Source organism: Prunus persica, chromosome G3 (genome assembly GCF_000346465.2).
Source record: "Prunus persica cultivar Lovell chromosome G3, Prunus_persica_NCBIv2, whole genome shotgun sequence".
Lineage (NCBI taxonomy): Eukaryota > Viridiplantae > Streptophyta > Magnoliopsida > Rosales > Rosaceae > Prunus > Prunus persica.
In genome coordinates, this window is record NC_034011.1 from 14046992 (window position 1) to 14058755 (window position 11764).

Below are 11764 nucleotides of genomic sequence, written 5' to 3' on the forward strand. Positions count from 1 at the left end.
GGAAGATCTTGGATGAGAGAGGCTACAAAAGGAATGCGATATACAGAAGCCATGTCCTGAATGCATTGACATATATTCCCAGGTGCTAACTCATCACCTTGGGCCACCAAGTTCAATGTCCTCACCGCGTCACAACACTCACGTGATGGATATTGAGGGTATAAGCCTGTAAGGAACCTCAGGCAATTGCTGAATTCATGCCAGGCATAAGCACAGAACTGGGATGCTTGTTGAGCATTGGCTGATCCACAAACTAAGAGAAAGATGCTCACATAAGCAAAAAGGTAAGCCATCGATCACTAATTAATTTGGATTTTATATGATCGATGCTTTTGTTTTTTAATGTCTTAGAACTAATTATAGATTTATAAGCACACAAAGCTTATTCTTTTTGGTAATCCAAAAGACAGGTAATCTGTTAGTTTGTTGAGTGCTACCTGGGCAAATCAACATCATGCTTCATGAATGACTTTGACAATATAATATAATACATGCATATATATGTATATATATGAGAAACATAACAAAAGGATAAAGGAAAAACAAACATTAATCTGAAACTAGAATCCATAAAAATAAATTTATTTGCGATTATAACTGAATAAGGTTGTTTAAATAGTAAACTCAAAGCCCTAATAATCTTAGAAAACAATTCAATCTTAAAGTAAATAAATATAAATAAACCTTTATTAGAAAAATAATATCCCAAAAATTTATTTTTTGTCAAAATCCTAAAAACTATTTTTTCCATAATTGAAAACAAGATAAGAAACTAAATATAAATCTTGCCAAAACCATTATCATCTTGAAATATGCTCCAGACCTGAAAATACAAATGATAGGCCTTGCTTTTTTTTCTTGGCCACAAGTATGATTTTCCATCTTTTAACCCATATTTCATCATTTTGAATCGTTTTCTAAATTTCTCCACAAGATATAACCCCATCTTGTCCTATATCAAAATTTCCTTTCAACACCAACGAGAGTTTGGCTGAGTTGGAGAGGATCGATTTCTTCACGATCAAGGCTTAGGTTCAAATCCTGCTGCCAACAATCCCTCTTAGTCAATAATTTGTAAAAAAATTAAAAATTAAAAAAAAAAAAGAAAAAAAAAGAAAGGGCTAAGACCCACTCTATAAGTCCTCAAAGAGGCCTTGGTATGCCGTGGCCTCGGGATGGCATAGCCTCCCCTCTCCCTAAACTTTTAGTCATAAAATAATAATAATAATAATAATAATAATAATTTCCTTTCAACAAAAATGGACCCAAAAAAAAAATTGCAATTATTCATCCACCCCAGAAAAAAGGGATGGGGTACTTCAATTAGAGAAGTATCTACTTTAAGTGGTTTGTTAGCAAACTTGTACCATTTTCGTCGCTTGTCATCGTGCCAAACTAAAATGGCTTGAAAACTGCCACATTTTCTGTAAGCATGTGTTTTGTGTTGTTACTATAGCCCAGTCTTCTTGTAGTGCTTTCATTTCTTAATTGCTATAAACATTTTCTTTTATGAGATTGTTATAAACATTCGAATTGCTTAGCCAATTTACAAACTTCGCTAAAAATTTATTTATTCTTTGTTGTTTTGAATGTTAGAACGTGATATCTGATGTCGAGGGATGAAATCTTGCTCATGTCACGTCGAGGTACTGCAGAGGAAAAAAACTGCAAAATTCGATCTCATTTATCAACTTAAGAGTTCACACGATCTTTATTCATTGTGAATTGATTTTGAATTGACCCGACAATACTCCCACACTACTCAATAAAAATTCTCCACATGAAGGATTTCTTTCTGCATAAATTCATTACGCACAAAAGTACCTGCATATCATCAGGAAATATACCGAACCAAGCAAGTTCACCAATAATAAACAAAACTACTAGGATTTTATGAATCAAAGGGATCCTGCCATTACATGCTTTCCTTTTTTCACTAGGAATATATAGCACTCCCTTGAAATGATGAAATTCAACAAGTTACGGCCTTGACCTATTGCCCCAATCCTCTCCTGTAACCCTGCAGAAAACAACTTAGATTAATTGCTGATTAATTAACTGTTTATGCATAGAGAAAAATTAATGAAATTATTGATACAGCATTTACTCATCATCTGTTCATAATATTCGACCAAAAAGAAAAATTATGTTCATAATATTACTAATCACATCTTTCGTAATTCAATTAGAAGAAATACATGACACACTTATGCAAGTATATTCCACACTTCTGCAAGAGAGATGTCGTCATTGTCACAAATGCGATCAATAAATGTAGTACATGATGAGAAAAGGAGATAATTTATGCTATTCGAGATGGGGAAACTAAGGTGGACTTGGCATATTGCCAGAAGATCTTGGATGTGGGACGTGTTGAAGGAACATTGGTCCAGTAAGAAAAGTTCTCAATGTATTCACATATCATCCGTGGACCGGCTTCAGCATGTCTGGCAATCGAATTCAAATTCTCGACGGAGCCACAGCATTGATCCGACGGTTCAGAAGACAATTCCCCCAACAGAAGGTCATGCAAGGGCTGAACTGTAAAACACACAGTACAAGGACGTCTGAGCCTTGGCTATTATTATGAAGTACTGCACAAAGCAAGACGACACTCGCCACTAGACCAGCCAGAGCCGTATCAAAGATCACTAAAATCTAAATGGGATTTTTGAAGGATGAGGCTAGCTCTAAGCAACCTATATATTAGTGAAGCTGGTAGAAAAGAGTCACTATACCATCATTTATTTACTTCAGCAATTCCAGCAACATATATTGGTTAGTTTGTTAAGTAAATATTAAATTACCATGCTTCAAGCATGACTGAAAAGTTTTGTTGGTAAGAAATTTCTCAACACCATAGTGTCTGCTGATATAAACAAACAGGTATAAGATTATCCAAGGAATATTGAAACATTTCATATGCTTCACAAACAAAAAAGAGCCTGAATCAAACATAAAATTGTTACATACGACATCAAACACTATCTGGAAGGCCACAACAAAACAACTTGAAAATGAAAATAAATGGCGGTTTTAGTGTCACTCACCCAACTGATGATGAAGTGAAACTATGTGATGAGATTTATTTTGGTCTACCAGTGCAGAGGCAACTGTGCCATAACTCTCTCATCCTTGTCATATCCAGTAGGCAAAGCAGAACAATCACTCTAAAAGTAAAAGAAGGATGAAACAACGTCAGGCACATAAAGATATATTCTTTTCACAAATGGGGATGAATAGAGATGCTGAGAAATGCTTCAATTTCCCGGAAGAACCGTCAAGAAACAGAGACGTATCAAGATTAAACCGATAAGCTCTATTGGAGAAGATGACTATCAAAAAATTAGACCCCAAAGAGTCGCAGCAATAGCTAACGCCAGTTAAGACATTTATCTAGCTCTTCAAAACAGTCAGGCTCATTTGCATCAACTATTACCAATCATACAAAACATGGAAACAATACGAACTTATACTGTCCAGACTAGTGTATGTATAATGTACTATATGGCCAAATGTACATGTGATGCAGGACGCGTAGGACATAAATTTATTAGTTTCCTAATGTATTTGTTTGTTTCCTAGATTCTCTAGTTTTCCAATTACTAGTAGGATTTCTACTTTTCCAGATTTCCATATTTCTAGTTTTAAGTTTCCTATTTTATTTGGGTTAGGATTTCTGTTTAAGTAAGGGATTTTTATCCTATTATTTCTAGGGTTTAGTTTGCTATAAATAACCCCATGTAGTTCTTTAAAATGCAGATTTGAATGTTGAGTAAACCCTTCCCTAGAACTCTCTGATTTCGTCCCTTCGATCTATATTTCTTCTCCTTGATCTCCAATATTCTTCTTTGTTCTACTGTTTCTGCCCTTTATCTCGTCTTTTTGATCTATTTCTTCTCCTCGGTCTCTTATATTCTTCTATGTGCTATTGTTTAAGTGCTTAATCTAACACCTACAGGCTGTACTACATCAACATGTATTCATTTACATACTAGAACATGCAAACTTCTAAATCAAAGTAAATTTGTATGGTGGTCTTTCAAGAAGTAAATTGCCCATATCAAAATCCAAGAGAGTAATTAAAAGGCATGCTATGCATACGCTGAACACAAAAGTTCAGCAATTCCCTTTGTTTGTGCATGTCATAGTAAAAGCAGCAGCACAATTACATGGTCAAATTAATAGGTAGCTGGAAGCTTAATGGGTAGACCCTAAAGAAAACAATTCAATTACCAATATATGCAAGCAGTAGATGTAAAATTTACTTGGCTTTTTACCTCAACTGGATCAGGCCCTGCAACTCAACCATCATAGGGCCATTCATGCTGCTCATTCAAAACATTAAATTTGTAATGGGTCAGAGCCAAAATTGATTTTTCAACCAAATGTCAGACTGATAAGGTGAATTGAAACCCAAAAAAAGAAATATTAATTTCAATTCAATTCAAAGTTCAAATACCTGCTCTGCACAGCGGGGGTACCCAAGATTCTGGCACATTCATATTTGGTCATAAATTTGGACGTTCTCTGAGGCCATTCCATGGGTGCTTGTTCATCTATGGCAAGCATAATACATGGAGCACCCAAGTTATGTCGGGCTGAATCCTAAAGTCGCATGTAAACACTGCATCCTAAAGTGGCATGTAGATGGCATATCATCTCCTATATGGCTTAAGGTGATAATTTTGAAACTCTGATCCAAATGAAATAGACTCTTCATCAAGCTTCTTTTTCAATCTTCTCCAAGTTCTCAACATATCAGATTGTATTAGCCCTTTGTAAAGCGTCTCAAAAGTAATCTTCTGAGGGAGAAGCCCCTTCTCTATCATCTCTACAAACAACTGGCAAGCCTCTCTCCACTTTTGTTTCCCACATAACCCATGAATCAACATGGTATATGAATCCAAATCGGGTCCTACCCCACTCTCTTTCATATCATTCCATATCTCTCTCACAATCTCCATACGATTCAATTCCAAAAGCATTCCCACCAGTATGTTATAAGTGTGCATACTGGGCACGCACAAACCCTCCTCCTTCATCTTCCTGTACAGCTTCAAAGCACCCTCGCTGTCCTTTCTCCCCCTGTATTCTTTGAAGAAACAATTGTACGTCGCTGCACATGGACTAACCCCACTCGTCACCATCTTACCAAGCAATTCCTCTGCATCCTCAAGTCTCCCGCATGAGCAAAGACACTTTACAACTGAAGTATAAGTTTCCAGAGTGGGGCAAATCCCTCTCTCTCTCATCAGCTTCAGCTTTTCAAGTGACAACTCGGGCTTATGTGCCCGACTATAAACATGAAGCACAATTGAAAAACTAGTGACATCAGGCTCAATCCCTCTCTCCCACATTTCCTTAAACACCTTCTCTGCATTCCTTATCGTCCTCTCAAACCTTTCCTCAGGGTGCAAACTCGCACGCCTACAAATACCATTCAAGAAGACATTGTAAGTTACAACATTGGGCTCAATACCACGCTCAATCATATCCCTCAAGAATCTCTCCGCCATATCAAAACGACCAATCTTACACCACCCATAGACCAAAACAGTGTACATTTTGACGTCAGGCACAAACCCATTCTTCTTTTTGTTAAAAACTTCAGCTGCAACTTTAACATGGCCGTATTTGGAAAGGGTATCAAGCAAACAGCAAAAATCTTGGCTACTGGGTTTGGTTTGGACGAAGGTTTCCATGTCCTCAAAGGCCCGAACGGCTTGGCGGGTGAGGCCGGAGGAGATCAACCGCCGAATGAGGATGAGAAATGTGGAGGCGGTGGGGGTGAGGTTGAAGTTGTCCATTTCGAGGATGAGCTGCCAAGCGACGTCGTACTGGCGAACCTTGGCGAGGATGTCAATGAGGAGGTTGAAGGAGGCGGTGGAGAGAGGAGGGTCGGGGAGGGACTTGGCATAGTTGAAGAAGGCGAGGGCAATTTTGGAATTGTGGATGAGGCGCAGGAGGGTGTGGTTGAGGAGCTGAGGAGAGAGAGTGATGCCGTGGAGCTGCAGAGAAGACTCCATGGAGTGGAAGGGATTGTGGTGGTGGACAAGGATCTTTGATATTAATTCGGCATCATTTGAGTGTTTTGCCTCGTCATTTGGGTCATGAAGGAGGTTGGTGGAGAGTGAAGAGCAGTGGCGGTGGATTTGCACTGAAGGGAGATGAAGGAGAAAGGAGAAGAACTGGAAAGAAGCTGAGCGACTTTTGGCCACCAAAGTCATTATTTCAAAACAAAGATAAAACCTCCAGAGTCTCAGTCAAGAGACCAGTTATGAATTAAGTATCAGAGTAAGTAGAGCATCGCAATTAGGAGACAAATAATTTGAAAACCTGTTGCATGGTGGTGACCAAATTGAGGATACTTTTGCCAATGAAAAAGCAAATCAACACCTGAAAAAAACAAAATAAGCACAATCAAAATCAGACAGAAAAGAAATTCAGATCCACAATTAAATCACAGAAAAGGAAATAGGACATCTAAACTAGAATGCCGCAAAACACCAAGAAACTTTGAGACAACCTCTTTTGGCTCGGTAGTTTTGGCACACAGAGAGTGATGATGGCGTGGCTGAAGAAATTTCTTGCCCAAGTGAAGTTTAAATTTTAAATAGCCAATAAAACTCACAAATTCAACCCCAATCTCAAAACCCACATCCAAAATAATCTGAAATAAGATGTCCAGTTGTTCAAATCAATACTTACAAGCCCTGGTGTTCGAATTGGAACAAGAAAATTTTCTTTTTCCTTTAACCGGATACTTATAAGCCCCGGTTGTCCCAAATTTTCTAAATTCCTCTAAGTGAACACGCGACAAGGCACAACTGACTGCACCGGTGCAGCCATTATACCACAGAAGAACTTGTAATGGTTAGTTGATTAGTTAAAAGGTAAAATGACAAGACAGCAATTGGAAGAGTTTGATTTACACCTATCTATAATTCAAAAAAAAAATTCAGGCACATAAATAAACATATTTCAGACCCATCACAGCTTTAGTCATTTATATTAGATTAAGGAAACTTGTGTTAGAAAAAGAAAATTTTGAACTTTTGTCTATGATTAAAAAAAATTAGATGAAAATTCAAAACAATTAATTAGATGAAACTTCTGCCATGGATGGTAGAACACCTTGATAAATTAAGGAAACAATTGAAAAAATTCAGAAACAATTCATTAATAAAAATTGTACATCAAGAACTTTAAAAGTAGCCAAAAAAAACTTCAAAAGTAACCCGAATCAAACTGAAACAACCATTGAAGAGATATGACTTACCATATTCTTTTGAGGAACAAGTATTTGTTGTTGCTATTTAACTACTCATGTAATTACCAACTAGCTATGAGTCTAATCGTATTTCTATTTCACAAACAAATAAGTTTAGGTCAAAAGTAAAAAACGTAAGTAATTTTTGTTTAAAATTTTAAGTAAAATATTTGAGATGAGGATACTCATGAGTGAACTTGTTAAGTGCTTAGAACACAACTAGTTTTTCTAGAAAACTAATGTGGAGTAGTGGATTTCTTGCAAGGTAAAGGAACAAAGTCTTCAGGGGGAAAAGTGCCTTGTAGGAGCAGTGTTTAAGATAAAGGTGGAGAGAGAGAGATTTTTCATGAGTGGGATCTCAGAGAGAAGAAAATGGTAGCTTCAATGGAGGTGGGATTTTTGGTTGCTCCTAAGTAATGTGCTTCGAGGCTAAAGAAATGAAGCAGATTTCCACAAACCAGAAGACTACTCAACACAAACCAGCTGAGGCCTCAAAACCCTTACAAATCAAGGCCTCTAACTTATCTGTGCATAATGAGCCAAAAAGTTTCTCCTAAAGTTCTTAAATGATAAATTAATACTCACTCTTGCAAGGTATCTAAGAAATAAAATATTTCATATCCTTAGCAAACCTACAAGAGCTAAAGTAATAGTTATACAAATTATCACCTATCTACAAGGTCATCAAAAAATTTGAATAAATGTGGCAGCCAAAGTGTTACTCCCAAAATAATAAGGCAATAACGATAATAATAGCAAAGAAAAGAGGCATTATAAGGAGCAATCCTAAAATTAACGGAAAAAGGACAACTAATGGTGATTATACATGGAAGCCTATCAAAAAAGCATCTTTATTGCTTGTTATCTTTGATCACAAAATCATCAAATGTCCTATGGAGCTTTTCACAGGGAACACACGTACCTATTGTTCTTTGATGTAGGATATGGGTGAATTGAGTATTTGGGTAATTTAGAGGAAGCGAAAACAATGGAAAAACAGAAAATAGATGGTAAAAGTTGCCTTGGCTTCACACCAAGGAGTCACCAATCTTGGAAAGTAAACTTTTCTTAATATCTCAAATCTCCATTTTAAAGAACTACATAGGAAGTATTTATAGCAAACTAAAACCTAGAGAGAATAGGATAAAAATCCCTTACTAAAACAGAAATCCTAATCCACCAAGGAACTAATTCAAATAAACTAGGAAACTTAAATAAAATCCTACTAGAATCTGGAAACTAAAATCCTAGTGAAATCTAGAAAACTAGAGAATCTAGGAAACTAATAAATCAGGAAACTAACTAATGATGTCCGCATCATTTTCTTTGGCAATGGCGTGAGCACACCCCACTTTCTTGGCTTCTTCTCGGCTTAGACTTTGAGAATAGCTCTCTTCCAAGAGTACATACAATGACGATCAGCAAATCAGAACACAAACTCAAGATTAAGCTCTGTTGAAAAACTATATACGATGACAAAACTACATGAAGCTCTATTGGAATTTAACTTTAGCATTTCTTTATAAGTATGAAGCACAATTCTAAAAAGAAGCCTACCCTAGTGAGTAAAAGCATACGAAAACTACAAAGACTTGAGGTTTTCTGAGGACGTTCACTATTTACTCTGTTTAGCAGCTGCAAAAGGAGCTTGGTAAGAAAGAATGTATGTATAATGTATTTTATGTATAATGTATAAGGCCAAACATATTATGGTTAAAGAGTAGAATTTGGATAAGGATGAAAATGGATTTTCATGGATTTGGGAAGGAATTAATGTGAACGACAAATGGATTGATTTGCTGACATAAATCCGGTAATCAAAACAATGATATTAGGAAGAGGATATTGAACGATAATGTTTGAAGAAGTGGATAACTAATATCACATACTATTGATCGAGTTCTTTTTACTAATACCATCCTTTATTTTTGGAACAAAAATTTGAGGAAAATTTGCCAAAATGTAATTATTATTCAATTCTCATACGCAGAACACAACATGCAAACTTCAAAATCCAAGTAAATTGGTAAGGTGGTTTTTCAATAAGTAAATTTCTCATATCACAATCCAAGAGCGTAATTAAAAGACATGCTATGCATATGCTGAAAAATTCCCCTTGCCAATATAACTGAAACGAATCCAGTGAGATGTGCTTCTTTCAGCTCACGCATTTTCTCAAACACCTTGCCTACATTATTATACCTTATTTTCCCAATCATGGCCTCATGACACAGCCTCTCAGGCCCATAACTCGCTTTTAGCTAAGTATTATTCACAGTCAACAATATGATTCAATAACCAATCAGATGCATCCAGTTTGACAAAGAAGGAAATACCTGAGATAAGATTCAAACTTTATGGTGCTCTGTAGCAATGCACTGACATTTGGGGAGGAAGAGAGAGAGAGAGAGAGAGGTTTTGATTGAATTTGGCTTCCTCTGCTCTCGACGTCCTACAAACAAGTAGGTAGGTAGTTGGGGTTTGCAGACTCAGAGCATAAGGCCTCAGAGAAGAGAGAGGAGAGAGTGAGAGGAATACTGTGTATAGGGACTGAAATATCGTTAGTCCATAAAGAAGGGGAGATGGCATACATAGAGTGTTGGGTCACTTCACATTTTACCCCTTACGACGTCGTTTTGGCCTCTAAAGAGTTCAGCTAAAGCATTGGAGATGTGGTTTAATCTGAACCGTTGAAAGCTTCAGCATAGTTAATGGGTTAACTATTGATTTGCCTCCTAAAATATAGAGTGATACGGTATCACCACGTTAGCTAGTGATACTCCCACTCAAAATCTGCCATGTGTCCTTTTTAAAAAAAAAAATTAAAAAAAATTTACACCTGGACTTTGTCTTACAAGTTTACCCTTCAACATTAATTACCCTAACCCCTCTACCCCGTCTTCCTTGTGCTATCGATGCCACCTAGCCGTCTTTGCATCTCCCTCACCACCCACCTAGCCTTTCCGTGCCTCCCATTCTTAGTAAAAAGTTAAAAGTATTTAGAGCATCTCCACCTATAAGGGCTAAGGGAAGGGTAAGGGCAAGTAAGGGCTGCCACTATTCATGTGAATAGTGGCAGCATTGTCTTTTTTGGTTCCACTCCAAAAGGCTAGGGCAAGGGCAAGAAAGAAAAAAAAAGAATATGCAACAAAATATAAACTTGTTATGTATTTATAGGGAACAGTCCCGATCTCTTGGACCACAGGAGTCCAAGAGATTTGTGGTCACTCATCGTTGGATGTAAATTCAACGGTTCACTCAATATTGAACTCCTTTTAAGAAACTTTTTTGAACCATTAGATTAATATTTTACGGTGAGTGACCACAATCTCTTGGACTCCTGTGGTCCAAGAGATCAGGACTGTTATAGGGAAAGTGAATAAAATTGTTATGTATTTATAAGGAAAACATCCATAATTTTTTGATATTTTTTTTTTAAAAAAATTTGATTTTTTTTTTCCATTTTTTCAATTTTTTTGACTCGCTGACGTCAGTGTGACATCACCACTGACATCAGCGCCCTAGGGCTGAAGCCCAGGCAAAATCTGCCCTTAGGCTTGCCCAGGCTGGTGGGACCCAGGGCTTGCCCGGGCTGCAGGTGCTGCGCTGGAGATCCAAAACTGAGGGAATGGGCCTATTGCCCTGGCGAAAGTCCCTGCGGTGGACATACTCTTAGAAAACCCAGAAATCTTGAAAATCAGTGCAAACCCAGTAAACATAAAACAAAAATCTTCAAAATCTCCTATGACGACAACCCACTAGTGAAAGAAGGGTATGTTTGATGTTGATATTATTTGAGGGGGATTGCAGCCAAGGGGCGGTAGTGCAAGGTAAGCAGATTGCCGTTAAGGGAAATTGCTACAGTCTTCTTGTTTTCTTTACCTATTTTTTCAAATTTTATTTTATTTTATTTAGGGTAAAGTTGGAAGACAAAGTCCAGCAGTGAAAAAAATTAATTTTCTTTTCAAAAAAGACACATGGCAGATTTTGAATAGGAGTATCACCAGCTGACGTGGTGATACCATATCACTCTATAATTTTCCCTAAAATTGTACCTAACTTTCAATTTATCCCTTATCCTTTTTTTTTTTAAAAGAAAAATAAGGATATGAACTTCTTTTTTTCCTTCAATTTCCCTCCACCTTCTAATCCTCAACATTTCATTCAATTTTTTTTATTAAATCATTAAAAATATATTTTTATAAATTGAATTGAATGATGTTAGCAGGATAAATTTTTTTTATTTGATTTATTGAAGCCTGAGGCCAGGATGAATTGATTTCTTAATACAATTCAATACATGTTGAACGCTTGAGTTATATAAATGACTATTAGTAGGTGAAAATTTGGGGGAATGTTTAATTTACAGGGGAGACTCTGCCGAATTTTCGGCAGAAATCCAACTTAAGATAAATTGTATTATGAGCAGAAGGGCAAATAGGTCATTTGTGCCCTGCACCCTCCAAGTGTCGGACACGCATAGGATTCGCC

The 11764-nt window shown here is 36.8% G+C and overlaps 1 protein-coding gene across 3 annotated transcripts; it reads right to left on the reverse strand.

The window, feature by feature from the left end:
• On the reverse strand, nucleotides 1657-10366 carry LOC18765987 (pentatricopeptide repeat-containing protein At2g13420, mitochondrial). 3 transcript variants are annotated; one of them, XM_020560862.1, is made up of 6 exons: nucleotides 9610-10366; nucleotides 4463-6399; nucleotides 4281-4328; nucleotides 3051-3170; nucleotides 2419-2541; nucleotides 1657-2020 (listed from the first exon to the last, which is right to left on the reverse strand). In XM_020560862.1, exon 2 carries the CDS (start codon nucleotides 6228-6230, stop codon nucleotides 4659-4661), a length of 1572 nt encoding a protein of 523 aa, XP_020416451.1. In that variant the 5' UTR covers nucleotides 6231-6399; nucleotides 9610-10366; the 3' UTR covers nucleotides 1657-2020; nucleotides 2419-2541; nucleotides 3051-3170; nucleotides 4281-4328; nucleotides 4463-4658. The 3 variants fall into 3 exon arrangements, with proteins under 3 accessions (XP_020416451.1, XP_020416450.1, XP_020416452.1); XM_020560861.1 differs by lacking the exon at nucleotides 2419-2541; XM_020560863.1 differs by lacking the exons at nucleotides 2419-2541; nucleotides 4281-4328.

Bases quoted from the DNA above. Each gene is read 5' to 3' on its own strand.
- LOC18765987 (XM_020560863.1), bottom strand. From the start codon at position 6,230: ATGACTTTGGTGGCCAAAAGTCGCTCAGCTTCTTTCCAGTTCTTCTCC.